At 36.1% G+C, this 22,341-nt stretch overlaps 1 protein-coding gene across 2 annotated transcripts in view; it reads right to left on the bottom strand.

Annotated features, from left to right (window-relative positions):
- The window catches only part of mipol1 (mirror-image polydactyly 1), a 68,550-nt gene continuing 46,209 nt past the window's right edge, over nt 1-22,341 (bottom strand). The window contains exons 12-14 of one of the 2 annotated variants that reach the window (XM_026286502.1): nt 16,832-16,932; nt 5,705-5,887; nt 1-662 (exon numbers count right to left, since the gene is read on the bottom strand). In XM_026286502.1, coding sequence (XP_026142287.1) covers nt 596-662; nt 5,705-5,887; nt 16,832-16,932 — 351 coding nt within the window. In that variant the 3' untranslated portion in view covers nt 1-595. The remainder of the gene's footprint in view (nt 663-5,704; nt 5,888-16,831; nt 16,933-22,341) is intronic. The other variant, XM_026286501.1, reaches the window with a different exon arrangement.

Genomic DNA, 22,341 nt, shown 5'->3' with positions numbered 1-22,341 from the left:
TTGATAAATCACAGAAACAATTTATTATTAAATAACATTTAAGAGTATATACCAAACAAGCATTCATGATCATAAATACTGATTGTGTCGACTGATACACTGAATATTGCTGTTATAACTCAGTTTATTAATTTGGGAAAATGTAAAATATCTATAGTCCAGTTTGTCCATCCCCAAATCCCAGCTTTGTCCAGAAATAGCTGGCTTTCTATGAAAAATAAAGTCTCAGTACCTCACAAAGTAATCGTCCAATCAAATCTCCCTTGTTTAACCAGACTTAATGTCACACTGTAAGTAAAAATTGACTGTGAGGAGAGAAAGAATGAAAGAAAGAAAACCTTTGGAGTAGCTGATAAGAGTGTGGAGGTAAAGGGCTGGCAGCAGTAGTTTCATTGGTGACTGCAGAGAGAATGTGGTTAAACATTTACGATGGCATTTCTGAGCCTGGGCTGGAATGAGAACAGGGCTGAGAGAAAGAACGCCACTTCCAGCCTGTGTTTGCCCAGGCCAGGCTTCGGCTGTTTGCTCAGAGTTAAACGCTGCAGCCTGGTCACCAGATGTGGCCGTCTGCTCGGGTCGCCCGACGGCCAGTCAGTCAGATGACTTTCCGGACACTGCCAGTGCCCACTTTCTTCCGTAACACCTCCACCAGCCGCTCCAACCTGAGAATGGAAAGACAGAGAGAGGGAAGGCAGAAATAAGTGATTGTGTAAATGAAAGTAGAGCAAGACAAACGCAGGCCAGCTCTTAGCTGTTCTCTCCTCACACAAGGGCGCTCTTGGAGGAACGGAAAGATGCAGAGAGTGGATGTAGACAGTTCTTAAAGTGGGTGAGACATCCATGCTGGTGTCAATGCCCAAATCCTCCAAATATCCGCCTGCCTTTACTCCGGCAAACAGAAGCCTGTGTGGTGTCATGTGATTGGTCGGGGTGAGTAAACCTGTGCTTATGAGGGCAGTGATCCCACAGACTCTGTGGAAATGGAGGGAGATCTAGACGGGTGAAGGGATTCTTCAGGAGCAAATGGATAATGAGGAATGAAAACAGACCTGCTTCTCTCCATCCAAACAAATGCTGCTTCCGCTCCAAAAAAATACACTCTTCAGAAACTTTGACATTAGTTCAAATTATATTATACTACGCAATAAAAATAAATAAATAAATAAATATGACAACATATATTAAATCAGGACTCTTAATTTATAGAACTAAAAACGAGACTCCTTAAAGTGACATTATTTATTATTTATCGATTTCCATCAATAAAACACCAAATAAAAATGCATTTTATCTAATGTTTAAATCTCAAATTTGTTCAGGTTATAATCTCATAATTAAAGATGACAGACAAATAAATTAATAAATAAACTATGAAAAGAAAATTGTATGCATAAATTACAGTCATTTATTTTAGAGGCATAAAATAAATTACAAGATTTTTACACTTTATGAAGAAAACATTCAGTACTTTTACATTTTCTTTAGCCATAACTACAATGCTAGGTTGGCACGATTGCTTATAAGATCCAAATCTCTATAAAACTCAAAATAAGTCTTTCAGTACATAATGCAGTGGTCTGAAAATCAGACTTGAAAGTTAAGTATTTAATAAATTCATTCATCACATTAAATAAAGGTATGCATGACAAATGTACAAGGTTGTAGAGACCTCAGGATTGTTAAATCCAAGCTTTTTCAAATAAAAAGAGCCGAAAACATTAAGTTGAAACGGTTTTACAACAACAAAGCAAGGCCAGCTCAAACCGTGCTTAGCATAGTCAGTGCTCATATTGTCTACTGAGGTTTCTCAGTCTTATCAAGTGAGCATATGGGAGTGGTCTGACCCAAGCCTTGCTCCCGCCGAAGTCTCCACCTGTTCCCGTACAGGGAGATTGAAGAGCAGCCCATATGTATTTCTCAGAGGCGCTCTGTGGCCGAGAGAAATGCGTCACTTTGGAGCGAAAGGGGGGAAGATGAGGGGGAGGGGATGATTCAAAACAGCAGACTAATATTTATAAAAGGTCACTGTTGCTAAATGAACAGGTCACTCACATGAGCATATATACATATACAAGCAAACAGCCTTCATATCACACAAGCAATCCACTTCCACCCAAAACACACAAACATGCAGACAGACACCACAAGACTGTCTCTCCTCCATAAACATGCACGGAAACACCTTTCCTCCTTGTGTGCAAATTTTTAGCGTTTTAAATATATTCATTAGCCTCCCTGTCATGTTTGCACAATTAACAGGTCTGCCTTTCCGTGGCAGGATCTCCAAGGTGTGCCTGCGGGCTGGGGAGGATTTGGTGAACACTGTTTGCAGAGAGTGGCCGTAAACCCAAACATACACGCGAGGGAAGAGCCGGCAAAAGCGCAAATCCCGATTAAGAATTCACCGAGTCGCAAAACCAACAATTCCAGCTCAAATAACACAGAGTAAACAGCAGCCGTGCATAAATTCTAAACAACAGCACGTTTTATGTATGGCACGACAACATATCCATGTTTCAATGCAAAAGAAGATCCTGTTTGTAATCTATAATTATGCCACGACAATGCCTAACAAAAATGCTTGCATGAAATGCTGTAAGATCATACTGATAACTCAGGCAGCTGTAGCAGGGTTTTTAGCAATGCACGAGATGCAGAACTGCAGAATGATACGACCGGTGTTATTTTAGTACCAGTGTTATCATTTTTATTAATATTCTGAATTAGTTTTTTTTGTTTAAAATATTTATATTAAATAAACATTAAAGGGCAATATACATTTATATGTAGTATTTATTATTATTGTCTATTTTAATTTTATATTTTATTTTGTAATTTTAGTCATTTTTACTATTATATATATATATATATATATATATATATATATATATATATATATATATATATATATATATATAATTTTATATATATGTCTATATAGTTTGTATGAACGGCTATTTTGTTTATGGTTTTAGTTATTTTTAGTACATCAAGTTAAAATACATGACAAATAAGAAATGCTGCCTCTGCAGCTTCCTGAAATAAAATGTTTTTTTTTTCTTTTATAAAAAATTATATTATATAAAATAGTTTTTTATAATTGTATTTTGTTTTCTTCCATTTTTTTGTTTATTAGTCTTTTTAATATATTTGGGATTAATTTTATTTCAGTTATTTTAGTACATCAAATTAAACGACATGAAAATTATAAATGTTCCATCAGCAACTAGCTGAAATAAAATAAGTGCATTAATAATAAAAACAATGGATTTAAAATTAGTTAACATCCCTAATAACCCCAGATGGGACGTACCAACCGCAGCCCATTTGTGGGCCATCAGGCCAATGAAAAGGTCCTTTGTGCGCTTCTCATGGCCAAATTTGATTCAGCAGGTCATTAGACATTCAGCTCAGCTCCTCCGTCAATGGGCCTGGAAGAACGGCACTCAGGTGCCACATTCTGGGCCGGCGCTGGGCTTCCTCCTCCCCGCTTCGCCCCGCTGTAGGAGCCTGGAGGCCGATCGCATCACCCTGCATTCTTCTCACAGTCATGCGACGAGGCCCACGTCAGAGTGGCTTCCCACAGGCCGCCCGGAGAGTGCTGGACATCCATCTGAATGTCAGCTAGTGGTCAGGTGCGACCGCCGCGGTTACCCTTCCGCTTACTGCGGACGATCCCAGTCATACACTCACGCAGAAGCTGACACTCATGTTATCCTTCGCTCTATGATACAAAATAGCCATCACCTCGACCATAACCATCACTACATAAGGGCTCGCTGCAAGAAAAACTTGTTGTTTTAAATTCTGTCACATTTACTCACCCCACAAACTCTAATTAGATTTTTTTAATTGAACACAAAAAGATGATTTTTTAAAATAATCTTAATAATTCTAATTATTTTCCATACAACAGCTCATACATTCTGTGCATATAAAACTGTGCATAAATTGTTAGCACCATCGAATAAAAGGTTTACATACACATCAAAAATTCATAGCAGTATCTTAAGGGCACATATTCTTGCAAGTAACAAATACCATATGCACCTTTTAGGGGTAGATAAGGTGCAAAGTTGTCACTTTTACTGGTTACTGTCCCAGTGATAAGATGCTGTGTAGATAACTAAAATAACTGAGACTGAAACTGAAATAAAAATGCATTACTACAACTATTTCAACATATATTCAACAATGAAAATCAGCACGGTCCAACATTCTTCTAAACATCATCTTTTGTGTTCCACAGAACAAAGAACGTCATGAGGATGAATAAATGATGCTCATTTTTGGGTGAACTATTCCTTAAAGAAGTGATTTGGTGCAAATTCAGAGCCTCGAGCAATAAATAACTTGCTGATTCTCAGAATACAGGGAACTTGTAAGCTTCCAGTAATACTACACAGAGACTCAGACAGTAGTGACTCAGACTACTGAACCTTGGACTGTGGACGCCGCTAGGTCAGACCAGTGTACACAACAAGCTGCTCTGATACACACTTGCTGTCTAGGTGAGGACAGCAGCACTGGTCAAAGCAAAGTGCATTGTGGGATATGGAGTTTCATGTCATGCAGCAGAGGCTGTGTGATCTTACCCTTCAGAGCGGCATGTGTAAACAGTGCACTAAAGTTCTGTCATTGTGAGGGGGGTTCTCTCTGTGTTTTGAGCACCCCCTCAGCTCAGCATCTCCACCCCCTTTGGTTAATTCATCATGTAAATAGATCAGCAGGCCGGCCTGTGTTTGCTTTGCGTGGGGAACCCCCCATGTGAGCGAGACAAGAGGGAGAGAGAGGGAATATCTACCATGCGACCAGTTTTTATACATACTCAGAACACATCAAGAGGACAGGTTTAGAGAGACTTAGAGAACATGCTTTAAAAACATTCAACAAGTGCAGGAATTTCTCCAGACAGGCTTCTTTAATGGAACACAAAAGTGAAGAATGTTCATGCTCTTTTCAATGCAATAAAAGTGAATAAGGATTGACACTGTCGATCTCAAAACATGACCAAAAAGCATCATATAAGGAGTCTAAATGAGTCATGTGGATTTAGTTGTTTTAGACTAATTTTGTAATTAACATGGTGAGCATAAGAGACTTCCTTCAATTTTAAAAAAAAAAATCAATTCCAAACTTTTTTAACAATAGTACATACTACGTAATATGTGTTCCTGTAGCTCAATTGGTAGAGCATTGCGTTATCAAGCGCAATGTTGAGGATTTGATTCCCGGGAACACATGATAGGTAAAAATTGATAGCCTGAATGCACTGTAAGTCACTTAGGATAAAAGCTTCTGCTAAATGCATAAATGTCAATTTTAACTAAAAAAAATTTTCTAATTTGCATCTTTACAGCATCTACCCTCATTCATTGTCACAGAATGGAAAAGAGCAGCACGAACATTCTGTATAACATCTTTTTTTTCTGTTTCACAGAAGAAAGTAAGCCATACAAGTTTGGAACTTAAGAAGGGTAAATGAGTTAATGGGCTAAATCTATAATCAAAATAATTTTATATATAAATACAAACACAAAATTTCTTTGAAAGCATTGGTAGAGATAAATATATCTTCAAAAACATTTTTTTTTAAATCCTAATCACTCCAAATTTTTGACTGGTAGACAGATAGTTTAACATGGTTTTGGTATGTTGTTAAAATTTCCCCAGCTTAAACCAGAGAGTGAATGTCTGTACTCACCTCTGCACTTTCTCATTGGCCTCCCTCTCTCTCTCCTGGGTCAGACACAGCTGGTTCTGAGCGCTCTGAAATTCTGCCGTCAGATGCTGCAGACGGTGCAGCAGGGGCTGAATCTGGCTCTGGCTCTGGTTTGAGGTGGCAGGACTGTCCAGACTGGTCTCATCAGCCTGATGCTGTAGCACACTGGAAACACAGTTTTGATACAGAAGTGTAATTAGTGATAGAGTCAGTCATGAATTGGCGATGTTCACTTGGCTGCTTGAAAGAAGTGTTACCACACTTTATGTCAGTATTAAAAAAAAACAGGGCACAGATTATGCATTGGCCAAATTTTACATTTAAAACACAACATATCATAATATAAACACCATATACGCTTACATTTTACTAACAAAACTTACATTCTAAAACTGCAATGTTAACTGCAATTGCTTTGAGTTTTGGTGCTATATCTACCTGATTTAACCCACTAAAATGAGTTTTGTTGGTAGAAATGAATGTATTTCGTTTAATTCAGCAATATAAACTAATTTTTTAACTTGACCAGGTCATGTTTTCAGTGTATTCTGATGAATGCAGTAGGCAACATAGATTATATGATTGTTTATGAATGAAAAAAATATTAACTAAAATTAACTGAACTGAATTTGTAAGTTTGTTAATTTCCAAGTAATACCAATTTTAATATGCATATAAAACCTACAAAACTACGTATCTTTGTGATTCATCGCACACTTCAATAGATCCTTAGGAAAGACAATCATCAAAATTACAAGAACAGTATAACGGCTGACTTAACGGCGCAGCATCAGGCTCATGTTTCATAAACCAGGAGGAGAAATGCCAATGGTCAAATTTCTTACACAAACATGAAACTTGACCCAGACACAGAGAGAGCATGCTTGCAGTTTACCTGAAGGTGGGGAATCATAACTCTATATCAACAGACACATCTAATATTCAAACGGAATGTCAGTACAAGAAACAATATCTGGGGCTAATAATTTCCCAGAATGTCAGCAGAATACATTAGCGCTCTCACTGCGCTGCATCTAAATCGAGGTGAAATTCAGAGGTGTTTTTCAACAAGGCATAAGATAATAAGGGTCAAGACAAAACCGGAAGGGTAGGGGCGATAATAAGAGATACATATCAAATTAACCAACAAACATGAGCAGAACTGTACAGTCACCACCAAAAGCTCCTATGAATTAATTGTAATAAACTGAAATGCCGATAACGGTCACAAAAAAACAAACAAAAGAAAACCAAATCAACTTCTTGAGAAAACAGACGTTCCATGGATTAAACATTTCTAATGAAAACGTGATGCTGCTTTTGTGCGCAAATCAAAGCCACCAAAATGCTAAAGTGTTGCCAAGGCATTCCTGTATTTGACATGGCATTTACAGTTCAGGTGACTGCACTCATAAAATGCCCATGCCAATGTGCAAAGATGATTGTGTGCTTTCAGAGCTGCATGCAGCAGTCAAATAATTGCCATTGTGATGAATAAAAAATGCTAACAGATAACTTTCTCCACGTTATTTTGAATGTGAGAGCAGGTGCAGCTGTTTGTAACTTGAAGTTGCGGCTTACGTTGTCATTCACTTCCAGCTGATTGGCTGTTACCCTTTAAATTGTACATCAGCTGGAAAAACATTTAGAAAGTGATTCCAATGATTTTGTTCTTTTGTGCAATTATCGTTCCTCTATGCAATTATCTGCTATTATTTTAAAGGGGTCATATGATGCTGCTAAAAAGAACAATATTTTGTGTACTTGGTGTAATGAAATGTGTTTATGCGGTTTCAGATAAAAACACATTATTTTCCACATACTGTACATTATTGTTTCTCATCTACACCCCGCATTTCTGAAACGTGTTGATTTTTACAAAGCTCATCGTTCTGAAAAGCGAGGTGTAGTCTGATAGACCCACTATCCAGTGCGTTGTGATTGGCTGAATACTTTAAGCGTATGACTGAAATGTTATGCCCCTTACCATACTGTGAAGAAGTCTCCTGGAGCGCAGAGACCAAAATATTAAAACCCATTATAAATGAGGCATTTGTAGCATGCATTGGGGACATAATTAGTGATTATAATGACTTATACTGTCTCTTTATGTGTTGCGTTGCATCGTGCAGCATAAACCTATAACCATGTCTGCATTTGTGATCGGAGAAACAACAAACAACAAGCGCTACTCTACACTCTACACTGTTTTCTTTCTTTGCGTAAACATTTGAGCGTTCTTATGCAAATCTTCCTACATCGTGATGCAGACATGTGGGGGCGTGTTTAAAAAAGGCGTTTTAGGGGGGCGTGGACGAGTCTTAACTTTTATAAAAAATATCTCTTTGGGTTTGACACTTTAGTTTTTGCAACTTTTAGCTTGTAACACTCCAAAGAGAAAGGAAAACTTGAAATCATATCATATGACTTTTAAATCGGAATTTAGAAAAGAAATTCTAAAAAAAAAAAGTATCTTTATCGTTACAGTTTTTCATCCTTAGTCTAAACGGCTTTAAGTTACACATTTTGAGAGTTTCATTAGCTTCCAATTATTTTACCTGTACAAAAACAGTCCACAGAAATGGCTTTCTCTTTCTTGCAAAATAAGGCGAATAGACTTTCTTGGTTGCTATGTGGTTACATACTCTACGACTAATAGATTACATCACCCGTTTTATTGTTTGTCAAATGAAAAGTAATTTTGTCTCCCCTTAACTAGCCCCATTAATATTACATGCTTAAAGGTGCTTAAAAAGCTGCCAACAAACTGCAGAGGACTAATATGCTTTAATATGACACGAAGCGCATGGAGATCAATATCTGGTCTAAATAATGATAACACCTGCTCCCCTTTTATTCAAGCAGAAACTAGATGAATGGCTGTAATAACACACAGGTATGCTGTGCTCACCTGCGACCACAGACGTACAGAAAACCACAGCTCTATTAAGTGGGTATTCATATTAACCACGGAAACAATGCATTTAATACAATGCCACGATTAGCTGACAATACAAAACGTCTGTCTGGCTCGCATGCCTGCATGAGTCTATAGTGACAGAGACATCAAGATGGATTAGCAGCAGCTTTTGTCTTTAGTCTTTAGCCTTAAGGCCTTTAGCTGATGTACCTGTGTGTTGTTGCCCTAAAGTCATATTACACATTGAGTCTTACTAATTAGTTCCAGGAAGGTTTCCATGTCAGGTTCTCCCTTTATTTTTTATTTTTTAAGGCAGGAGGTAATCAATTCTGATGCGATATTGATGGCCGAGAAAGTGATGTAAAGTTGTGTGCTTTGTTTAATTAAATGCAAACATATTGGGTACAAAGGTCCAATGACAGTGACAAACAAGGGCAGAGAAGCATTGCCACACTATGGATTATCTTATCTAAGTCCTCCCACCCCCTCTCAGACACAACTGGTCTATCCTGGTCCCCACTTTATGAGGATGATTGTAGTAGGATATACAATGTCAGAGGAATGAAGATCCATAAACAGGCATATAAACACAACCGGTCTAATACACAGTTCACTACATAGAAGCTGTGACAGATGTGTGAAATTATATGTGAATATACCACACTTTTAAAAATAAAGGTTCTAAAAGGGTTTGAAGCAATGGCATACAAGAAACATTTTTGGCTCCACTAGGAACCTTTCAAGTGAACCATTTTTTAATTAGTGCAAAGAATATTTTAATAATCTTTTTCCCACTATAAAGAACCTTTGGTGCAATGGAAAGATTGGATGCATGTAAAAGGTTCTTCATGGAACACAGAAACATTTAAGAACTGATATGAGTGTACATATAAGAATGAAAATTTACCGGACAAACCTATAGTCCATCTAAAATGTAGAAGAATTTATCTCTTCAGAAAATATTTAGAGAAATGTAGCATTACATCACTTGCTTACCAATGGATGCTCTGCAGTGAATGGCTGCCATCAGAATGAGAGTCCAAAGAGAAGATAAAAACATCACAATAATCCACACAACTCCAGTCCATCAATTAATGTTTTGTGAAGTAAAAGCCTGCATGTTTTTAAGAAACAAATCCATAATTAAGGCATTTTAACTTTAAAATGCATAAGAATAATTCTTGCAGCGAAAAGGTCCATCCCCTGTTGTCCTCTCACATCAAAATCCACTGACATATTTGGTCTAAGGACTCATTTTTCTTGTAAAAGGTACTTGATCTGTGTACATTTCTTTCCTTATTCAGACGAGATAACTTTTCCACTGGAGAAAGCGATATTAGAGGACTCGTATTTTATCCAGAAGTTAAAAGACCTAATATTGCATTTATTTACTACAAACTTATAGCTTTTCACTTCTCAAAATATTAATTGATGGATTGTTGTTGTGTGGATTACTTGTGGATATTTGTAATGCTTTATCCTTTGTTTGGACTTTCATTCTGACGGCACCCATTCACTGCAGAGGATCCATTGGTGAGCAAATGACGTAATGATACATTTCTCCAAATCTTTTCTGATAAAGAAACAAACTCTTCTAAATCTTGGACGGTCTGTGGGTTAGGACATTTTTACAACTATTCCTTAAAGTATGAGCATCAGTAACAGTGACAGTGAAAACACACTAATAAAAGAAATACAAATAACTCCTCTTGTACATTTAAAAATACTATTCACTGCATTCAACCAAACATATGCTGCTTGTTAAAAACTGCAGTGTATGTTGGTCTAGTCATAAAGGCTGCCAGACAGACGACCTGAGGACTCTGTTAAACATTAACCAGAAGCGTAAGATACCTGATCACAGGGGTGGGATCCCAACGAACCTGCCCTCGTCCTCTACAGGCCAGTTAATCATTAACACCGCCACAAAATGCTATCAGATGGGAAATGTAAAATAACCTTTTAATAGACAGCATTTATCTACAGACAAAAAAAGTACATAGAGACCGCAGCCAAAGCAGAGACAGACATTCTATTGAAGGGTGTCTTTAGCAACCTGAGCTGTATACAAGCTAACTACCGACCACATCCCACTGACAACCATTCCTTTACGTCAATCACTCAATCTGACAGTTGCTGATAAAGGCCGTGGTTGTTTCAATATGTCTTGTTCCCTCAATAGAACACAGAAATATGAGAACACACCCAATTTTGAACACAAACACCAAAGTTATGATCACTTGGTCATGAAAAAAAATGAGTTTCTTGCACTGAGCCTGGGCTGGAACGCTGCTGTGTGTTTGGATAATCAATCTACAAAATGTATTTTACTGCACAGAATGGAAAGACGGCTAATGCAGCGGCTGCAGTTTGCTCTGTTTTGGGGATAAAGTCGCTTAATGCCACAGGCGTTATAAATATCACATAAATTCAAAGTTTCCATCTAGCAATATAGCATAACTGCTGGTGTTATCAGCGTTGAAGGATTTCTGAGAATAAGTCATTTCAGCTCAAAGGGCAGGGGCTTTAATGAAAGGGGGAAAACACAAGAAAATTGAAATAAATGCCACTGATAATCAGTTTGCTGAGAGATGAATGATTAGAAATCTCTGTGAAGATCAGACAACTTACTACTGTGTTACCTCATATACAAAGTTAATAATAAACACAAATACAAAATACAGAAATGAGAGGGTCTCAGCAAAAGACTTCTTCAAATCTGTTTATATATGTTTGAATACTATGCATTAAATAGAGAAAAAATGACAGTAAAGACATTTATAATATTAAAAAAGATGTCTATTTCAAATACATCCTGAAAACAAATTGCTGAAAAATTCAGATGAAAATTCAGCTTTACCATCACAAATTAAAGACTAAAATAAATATATATAAAATAAATAAATATGTGTGTGTGTGTGTGTGTGTGTATATACAAACACACAGACACACACAATTATAGAAAGATAAATATATATTGTAAAATATTGTAAAAAATAATTTAAAGTTAATGTTGATGCTACTAGGGGTGCTCCAATCATGATTGGAATTGAGAAGATGCGCAAATCCAATTCATTTTCAGCGTTTTTTGGCGCATCTTCTCTATTAACAACGGCTCTGTGTGGTAACAGCTGCTCTATGTGAAATCACGCACCTGATGGAATTAACCACTGATTAGAGAACCGGCTTTACTGACGAGATGTGCATTAACGATCGGCCGATCGTGATAGGAGCACCCCTAGATGCTACTCTGTAGATGTTTAAGGTTTTTATTAGGGATGCACTGACAGGATTTGTTTTGGCCGATACTGATTTTAACAAACAACTATTGGACAATTTTGATACCGATATTGGTCAATTGCATAAAGCAGTTAAAAATGAAATAACATTTTTTTTTTTTTTAAATCTTTCTTTGGCTATAATAATAATAATAATAATAATAATAATAATAATAATAATAATAATAATAAAGTACAGCGGGTTTTTTTTTATTATTAAAAAAAAACAAGGGACTTGATCTGGTAGTTTATCATAGCCAATACAGTATCATATTTTCTACATTTTGAACAAATGTATTAAACAAAAGAAAATACTGTCAACGCTTTAAAGACATTAACGTATGCCTATTTTTTTAATATATTTGCAGAATGGATAAAAAACTACTCCTTTAAGTGTTTTGAGAGGAAAAAACTGACTAAATTAGCAGGCTGAACAACACATTTTATTATTGCCGGTAATATATTATTATTATTTTGTTATCATTTATCATTTATTATCATAAAAAAAATAATGTAGGCTAAAACACCGGTAAAAAAAACTAAATATTACAAAATATTTCAAACACAATTAGACTATTTTAGTTCCCTTCTCTCCACAACAAATCCTCTAAGTTGTAAGCCTGAAACCGAAGCTTACCTCTCTCATTCTGCACAAATTCAAATGTTTCCATATTCACAATGTATCTGGATGCTAAAATATGATTTATTATGTAAAATATAGGCTTTATTCTTCACTCACATTTTCGACATAAAACAGTACTGACGAACTGTACAGCTTTTGCAAAATAAAGAAAACTGTTTTCTTTTCCATGAACTTCGGAGCACGTTACAATGATCCAAACTCAGCACAATATTTTTTTTGTTTTGTTAATCTGTAATGATTTAAGTGAAATACATTTTGTATATAGGCCTCTATAGTCCCTTTTATGTAAGCCTTTCACTGGTTGGATACATCAGCATCACATTTGCATATGGCCATACTATGCTGTCTGACAACTATATTTTGTACAGATTTTATTTTGTTTTGGCAAGTATTTAATTATTTTGCTCAGAGAAAAACATTGGATTATGCAACAGACATGCAATTTATTGTCTCCATGCAGTTAATTAATAAACCATTGTTATCAGCCCTTTTCATGCTATTTCCGATATGCTGATGGCTTTAAAATAATCAACAATTAGCTGATAAATATCGGCGGCCGATATATCGGCAAATCCCTAGTTTTTATTTCTTCTAATTTCATAAAGGAAACAAGATATAATATGATATCAATGAAATTATGAAATGTGTTGATTTTTTGATGAACGTGCCATGGAAAGCTGTTTTACAGTATGTTTACAGATCAGTTTAGGACCATTTAGACCAGTGGGTCAGATTTAAAAGATCTTGAAAAAATACAAATAAAATCTGATTTCAGCTGAAAAATCGAAACTGAGCTCTTTGGCTTATGGTGTAGTGCAAGAGTATTGGAAAAAGAGAGCTCATATTTGTGTACGTTGTATCTGCTAATGACTATCGAGCTGCAAGTGTTGACAGGTCGAGCTGTTAGCATGTGTGATAATGAGCGATCACTGGGGAGTTGGACCGCATGGGGACCGGTGGTGTTAATACATGTCTATCCAGCACGTTTTCCCTCCTGGCTGACACTCAAACAAAGCACCTTAAATTCAGAGTCTAACCTCTCCTGAACAGGCCGGCCAATGATAACCCATTAAAACAACCCACCCCAAGTGAACAAAATTGCCTAAGTGTTTCTCTTTATCAGCGGGGAGCGTGTGTACGCTAACACTATTCGGAGCCAGTTCTATCAGAGTCCGAGGTTCACGCCGCAGACATTTTTTTCTTACACCCCATTCTCTCTCTCATCTGTTCACTGCCCTTTCATGTGACACAGACTGTCTGTTATCCTACAAGACAATGGAGCTGGTCAGGCAATCCTGAGAGCAAACACACGCAGCCATACTCTGGCCTTTGTTGGGCCTGGAGGATTCTCCTTTTAAAGGTTCAGCGCTGCAGTCACATTGGCAGGGGCTGGGGACCAGCGCTGGACACCCTGACGAACACACAATGCAGATTGTTTGAGGAAATACAATGTGTTCCTTCTCCTCCTCCTGCTGGGAAAGACAGAAAAGACTACAAGAGTGAGAGCTCTCTTCTCAGATTAAGTGAGTTTGGGTGTGTAGCACCAGACGCTGAACTGAATTACTTTACAAGGACAGTTTTCAAAACAAGCAGTTTGTAGAAGCCTCAGCTGAGCACCCAACATCATGCACACAAAAAAACAATAACAGTTCTTCAGATAACAGTGTTCTTTTCTGGATATTTAATAAATAATAAATAAATTATATTGAGGATAATTATGAATTATATATTTTTAAATCTGCTGTTCTTTTAATTTATTAAAGAATTATTATAAAAATGAGTCAGATCTTCACAAAAATATTAAGCAGCACAATTGTTTTCAACATTGATAATAATCAGAAATGTTTCTAGAACAGCAAATCAGCATTAAGGAATCGAATGACGATGATGAAAATTCAGCTTTGATCACAGGAAAAAATAGCATTTCAATATGTATTAAAATAGAAAAAATATTTCACAATATTACTGCTTCTTTTTTTGAATCAAATAAATGCACCCTTGTTGAAAATAAACCTCTTGACCCCAAACTTTTGCAGCACACTATTGTTCATTGATAATTCATGCTTGTCCATAAAACACTGACTAATGTTAATTTATCCAACTTAAAATGTTAAAAATATATATGTAAAAACGGCATTAATGTAGATGAAAAAAAATATTGTTGTAAAAGTTCTCCTAAGGCATGTTTAGGTGTAAAACCCTTATGGAGTGAAACACAAACATGCAATCATGCACAACAAGATGCGGAAGAGATCTAATAAGATGTGACAAATGCAAATGGAAAGTCCTTGATACACGGATGTACATCTCAGTGAAACCGGACACAGCTCACTTAACCAGCACGACCAGTTTATGAGCCAAATGTATTTACTCCATATCGTCTATCAAAGACGTCCTCACTGACAGATAAACCCCAAATGAAGCAAACAAGCCCTTTGGCTGGAAGACAAGAACCAGGGAGGGAGAGTCTGTGGTAGTCCATCACGACCACTGGGAACGCTTTGGTTTGGTTATTTAAGACCCTGACTATCATTTTGAATAAAACCTTAAATAAGCAGCGTTCAACTTGCAGGCCAAAACAATCAGATGTTAGGTGGTGCCGAAACGTTTGTGGTCAATGCCTCTGGAGGCTTTTTTGCACTGAGATCCCAGCGTGGACAGACCTTTGACAGCGTCTGCGGGAGACGTGGCTCGAGATCACAAATTCACGAATGCTCCAATCCTTGAGATCACGAGTTTGCGGTAATCTAGTGACTCACTGACAAGTCGAGCGATTTATTTTTCTCTGGGCAAAGCAAACAAAACACATAAAAGCCCATTTCAATGTTCATAATCTGTTATAAAGCTGGATGATGATGACTCAGTGCATGATTCATACTTTCTGCCTCTATCAGTAATGAAATTAGATTAAATGAGTGACAGGCAATGAGGGTCTTTCTAAATTATGGAAGTTTTGTGATGCAGAAACCACCTCATTAACAACTATTCTACTGCTGGCTGTCAAACACACAACCAAAAGGAGTTAAACAAGAAAAAAGAAGGTTTGTATTGTGTACTACTAACGTATCTACACAAAGGGTTTGAAAAAAATAGGTTTCATAAAATAACCTTCTGGTGAACAGTTCTTAAAAGAAACATTTTTCTTCATCTGAAGGCCATTTTAATAATCTAAAAAACCTTTTTAGACTTCTGTGCAACTGAAAAGATTCCATGAATGTTAAATGTTCTTCACAGAACCAAAGAGGCCAATAAAACATTTTTTAAGAGTCTAAGTAAACAACGGTACTAGCCTCAACCTCATAACACTTGATGCATATCACAAAAAAAATTAGAATGGGTCTCTTAAATAGTTGGATGGGAAACCAGGCTGTAACAATGAACGTTTGTAATATAAACTAGTCAAAAGTCTAACTAGACAAACTATATGTGGTAACACTTTAGTATAGGGACCAGTTCTCACTCTTAACTAGTTGCTTATTAGCATGCCTACTATTAACATATTGTCTGATTATTAGTATTTTAAAGCACATATTCTGCATGACTATATTCTACATCCCTAATCCTACTCAATATATTAACTTAACAACTACCTTACTAAATATCAATAAGCAACAAAAAATGTATTGAGGCAAAAGTCATAGTAAATGATTTGTTTTTAGTGAGAACTGGAGTTTAAAATAAAGCATGACTCACTTTAGATTAGAAAACTCTAATCATGTTTAACTAGTTGCTTATTAGCATACATATTACTAGCATGTTGTTTGTTTATTAGTATTTACAAAGTGCATATTGCATGACCATATTCTAGATCCCTTAACCCTATTCAATACCTAAACTTAACAACTTCAAACAACATCCTTACTATCAATAAGCAGCACATAAGAGTTTATTGAGGGAAAACTCTTTGTTAATAATGCATATGTGTTCTCTAAAAGCATTACCAACTATGGTTCTCGTGACAGGCATAAACCTCAAGAATCCAAAAATGATGGACTGGACCCTCCAATACAAAGCCCTCTTGGTTCCTCACCTCTGGAATGGCATGCAAAGGCTTTCTCCTAATTCCTGCACTAACATCAACACATTATCCATCACCTGGATTATTACAATCCTTCAAAACACCTTGCCCTGCACCTTTGTTTATTTGGAAGTTCATTGAACACTTAAGGCATGTCACAGCAGGTCCATGCGCCGCCACAACTCAAACAAACTGTAAAATGCATCAAGTGAGTGGTTAAGGAGTTACTGTGCAGTGTGAGGTGGTTCACCTGTGATACCTGCGTAAGGTTTGCAGCTCCTCTTCCACTGTGTGACTGTGCAGCAGGGCTTTATCTCTTTCTCTCTGAGCTTCTTGAAGCTCCTCTTCAAGCTGTAGAGATTGGAGAAATGCATGTCAGATCATATCACGCTCTGTTACAACACACTGTACATGTATCAGCTCAAACAAAAAAATTAAACCTTTAAGAAGCACAGAGTTACACGAGGAGAACAGCAGAACCAATATGGGTTTTACCAATGAAAAAAACCCTTAAAATATATTGCTAAAACAAAAAAGGAAATTAAATAATGCATAAATATATTTTTTTAAATGAATACATAATTATTATTTATTTTTTTTTCTGCTAAATTAACGTCAAAGAAATACATACAATTCCATGAAGAGAATAAGCACACAGTCAATATGAGTTTTACTAATAGCAAAAGAAAAAAAAGAGAAAAAATTAAAAGAAATAAAACAAATGAATTTATTTCATTCAAACAAATACATTTTTTTGAAATGAATACATATTTAATCATTAATATTTATTAAACCTCCAAGTAACGAAAAAAATCACATGACTGAAGAGTAAAAAGAAAAAATATAATGTTGAAAAAAAGAAAAAAAAAGAATGCATAAATAAAAACTGTTCAAATGAATATGTAATATTTAATTCATATTTACTTTATGGTTTCCTAGCTAAAAGAAAATGCTTAAAAATTGCTGAAATGAATATATAATATTTATGCATTAACCACATTTTCTAACTGCTGGTAGACTGTGAAACTGACAATGGGGGACTATTAAAATTAATTAGGCAAGCGGATATGATTTTTCACCAATGAGGAATCAAAAAAATCCCAAATAGTTGACGATCAATTGTCCGATATATTGACCAATACACATACTAAAAATATGATGCAAATCAATTGTTGTAACATTAATGAATTAAACCAAATAAATAAAAAATGTTGCATGAGCATTAACGTAAGGGGTTTCTCTTACGGTCACGTAAAGCATACTGGTCTAATGAAGAGCAATCAAACATTAAATAACATCATTTCATATCTATGGGCTCATTTCACTGTTTTCTCAACTTCAGATTGGGCAGAACTCAGCTTTTATTCATCAGCAATGTCAGACAGATAACCATCTGAACCCCAACTGAACTTCATTCATTGGTTCGTGTGCACACAAGGAGAGACTCAGTCTGAGGGGGATCCAATTGACTCTATTGTCTCCTAACTCAGCACCTACTCAGCAGCGGTGTGTCGTGAGAAAGAGGGATCCCTGGGCCGGTGGGTGCGGGGAAGGCCGGATAAACACTGTCCCCTACCTCGCAGTGCCTAAACCTGCAGCACTATAAAGCCCCTGCTAATGACCTGCCGTTGAAACAGATGTATTGATGGCCTCGTCCTATCAACAGCTGGGTGAGCAGACAGACACAATGGAGACTGTCTAAACAAACATGACAACCTGTGCTACTGTAAAGGCCCGCAATATACTCCTGAGAGACGAGGGAGGACAAAGACAGAGAGAGTTGGGGAGATAAACGAGAAGAGGGGGCTTAAAAGAGAAAGACAGAGGATCAACATGTCCGTTTTCTTTTCAAGAAATGGTTTACCCCTACAAAAATGTATTAACATTTATTTACCGATCTCCCAGTTATTCCACACTTGTATGGGAGGGAAAAAAATCTACTTTCAAACAAGACAAAAAAGTGCTTGTGTGTAATATTAAGGTAAAGTATGCTCTCTTTTTCATTCAAAGCAATCATATTACATCAGAAAATGTCAAATATAGAGCACAAGACGTGAACTAGACTACATAAAAATACAGCCCAAATTACTGTTAATATAAAGAAATGTTGAGCAATAAATGACAAATTGCATTTAGGTTTGGAATGACATGATGGTGAGTAAATATTGACAATATTTATATTTCATTGTTGAACTATTCCTTCAAATGAATGCAAGACGTGGAGTTATCATAAGTGCTGGAGATGAATGACTCTATAACGTTTTCTATACCGTAGGGTTTGTTGAATTGAGGTGTGTAATTGATAGGCTTGGAATTTCAAGAGTTTTCTTTAAAAAAAAACATGAATGCTGTTCATGCCTTATCTTTGGGGTGTATCATAAACTGCGATAAAGCTTGAAGCTTTCATCCTACTGGATGCATTGTCTGCAAAACACATTCAATTTGGCACCTCTTTGAAACCAAGCTGTATCTTATCAAGATGCATTGGATGGGAGTTTCTTTTTCACTAAAATCAACTGGAGCACAATAGCCAAAATCTACAATGCTTGCGACAAAAGTAGGACATGCCCAGCTAATAAAAAAAATTCTAAAGAAAGTTTTGATAAATGATCCCTTTAAGTTTTGAAAACATCATGTCCTCTGAACATTTAAAATGTCCAGTTTTTTTTTTCTGGGTTATGTGAGCGTTAGAGAAAGCATTTTTAAATTCTGCAAACGTTATGGGAATGTCACTTTAGAATGTTTTCTGAACCGTCTGAAACTAGAAAGCAGCGACTCTTACGTTTAATGTCAGACAAACTAAAATAACTTACAATTAAAATGTTTCCGGAAAAAGTTCCAAGAATGATGAAGAAACAGTTTTTAATGAGAATGTGTTCTAAGAATGTTCTGCTAACGTTCCTATTACGTTATTTTGGAATGTTCTCTGAACATCTAAAATGTCCAGTTTTTTAAATGTTTAACAGGATTGAAAAAAAAATATTTTCTGTAAAGTTGCTTCGCAATGATTTGCATCTTAAAAAGCGCTATACAAATAAACTTGAATTGAATTGTTAGACAAAATAAAATTACTCACAATTAAAATATTTAAGAAAAACATTACATGAACAATGCATGATATATGTTTTAAAAGTGTTCAAGGAACATTTTGCTAACATGCTCAATAAGTCATGAAAACGTATTTCTGACTGTTCTCTGAACATTTAAAATGATCAGAATTTTAAATGTTTAAAATTAATATTTTTTTTTTCCACTTTTTCACAAGAGAAGGTTCATTTTCATAATTCGGCAAACATTATGGAAATGTTACTTTTGAATGCTTTCTCCACCATCTGAAAAAAAATAATAGTAGGTAAAAAAAAAAAAAAAAAAGTTTAAGAAAAAAAAAAGTTTTTGTGCTTACATTTTTTCGACAGTGTTATCAAAAATCAGGCAACCTTAAATTCTATTAACAAAATTGGAATAATAACTTAACTTTATGAGAACATTCCCTATTAGCTGTGTAAGCATGTGTACCGTTATACCTCTCTTATGCGGCCTGTGATTAAAAAGCTTCAATTGCAGGCTAAAGAGACAAATGCAAATACAATCTTTGCATGCTATAGATAAGTCTGCATGAATGTTTTCTCGCCACAACGAATGACTGTAACGGAAACAGATATATGACTCGAACGCCCAATGCATTTAAATCCCTGAAACACTTTTACCCATAAGCGCATGCAGCTTCCGCTGGTGCAGGCCCAATCATTCTAATTACTGGAGTGCAGGTCTCGCAAGTCAAAGAGAACATCAAAAAGCCTCAAACCTCTAAAGTCAATATGTACTTTTCTCCAACAGGGAGGGGAGCTCGACTTCAAAGCCCAATTCTTTTAATCATATGTATTTTATCAGCATTCATTACAATATTATCCAAATTAGGTTCCCAGAGTAACGTGTTAACCTGTAGAGATTAAGCCCTGCAAAGGAGGGTCGCAGCCTTGACCTTTATGAGTGAGCGTTTGGTGGGGCAGAGGTGGGCTGGTCGTGGCCTTTCTGACCCAGTGGGGAGAAGAGGATGTGATGGAGGTTATCAGCGGTGTCACAGTCCGCTCTGTCGCTCTAAACTAGAGCTCATTTAATGCTGTAAGGCCGGTTATCATGTCAAAGGTCACAGAACACTGCCACTTAAGCGGCTGTGCAAAATGTTAGATGGTACATATAAAGGAAAACAGGATTTTTCTCGCTCTTTTGAAATAACTTAGTCGCGAAGCATGTCATTCAGACCATTTATGAAATCTAAGCTGCAAAAATTTGTTCAATCATCATGGTTATTACATCTTAGCAATAACCACAAACATAATCTATGTTTTATTTACAACCTTAAAAAAATCTAAGTCAACTTAAATGTACTGAATGTGCACTTGTAGTGTACTTCAAATCTGAAAAGAAGATTTTTTTTAAACAACACTTTCAGATAATATATTAATAAAATAAAAGTCCACCTAAATGTACTTAAACACTTTCCTGTTTCTTACACTTAAGTTGACAAAAAAATGCACTTTGTAATAGTGTTAAATCAAAAGTTTTAATTGTTAAATTATTATGTTTTAATAATCCGTTATCATGCTTTAAAGAAGTACACCTAACATATTTCGACGGTTTGACTAACATACCTTATGACATGTTAAGTTTATATTTATAGCTAATATTCACATTTAAAGTTTATATATTTTAAAATGTACCAAATTACTTCATCAATGTATTTAAATACATGACGTATAAGTTCCAAATGAAATGACAACAGCATAAAAAAATAAATACTTGTCAGTAAATTCAGCAGGACACATATTTCAGACTATATAGTTAAAATTTTAAAATTATGATGATTTAGTTAATTCCCACTCATGTGGGGTAAAAAAAATAATAATTTAAACTATAACACATTCTCATTTAATTGCAATTAACACACTTAAGAATGCACTTAAGTATATTCTTATAACATATTTGTGGCGAGTGGGGCGGGGCCGAGAGGCGTGGGAACGAGGAGTGAGGCCAGGTGTAGTGATTGGAGATGAGCTGCACCTGTGCCCCACCGCCGGTATCAAGTCCCACGTAGGAGATGGAAGGATATAAAACTGGAGCGACTATAGTGAAGGACGAGAGAGGACCAGGCCTGGGCAATATTTTATGTTTTGGTTTTGATTTATGCGCACCAGTCGTCCGTGAGGGGCTGGTGCGCTGTTTTGTGTTTATTTTGTAATTAAAGTTTTGTTTTTATTGTGCGCCGGTTCCCGCCTCCTTCTTCCCAATGAGTGTGGAGATAATATCATTACAATATTATTTCCGTAATAATTGCAAAAGTATGCTTAAGTGTCTTTCTTTTTCAAAAAAGAAATAGTATCTCTAGTCTGCACTTTTCCATCTTCTTAAAAATGCATTAAAGTATTGGCTAAACTATTACCAAACTAATATTTGAATTCTTTTCATTGTGTTTCACATGTAAAACAAATGTGAACTGGACTCAACAGGCGTTTCATTATAAAGAACTAATCCAGTGAAACACATGCACCCTTCTCTATTTCCATGCCTGTGTCACCTGATGGTGTCTGATCAAACAAATTCATTTCGACACGACAGAGACAAAAGACTCACATCCTTGTCTGACAACAAAGAGCCCAAATACATGAGAGCCCTCCTCCGCAGAACACACTCATAAACTCTCTCGAAACAGTCAGCAAAAAACAGCAGAGCTGATGCCCCTGGCTTTAAAACACCTATAAG

The sequence above is a fragment of the Carassius auratus genome, chromosome 17 (assembly GCF_003368295.1).
Source record: "Carassius auratus strain Wakin chromosome 17, ASM336829v1, whole genome shotgun sequence".
NCBI classification, from domain to species: Eukaryota; Metazoa; Chordata; class Actinopteri; order Cypriniformes; family Cyprinidae; genus Carassius; species Carassius auratus.
The sequence above is the reverse complement of the archived record's forward strand: the minus strand, read 5'-3'. Positions and strand labels throughout refer to the sequence as shown.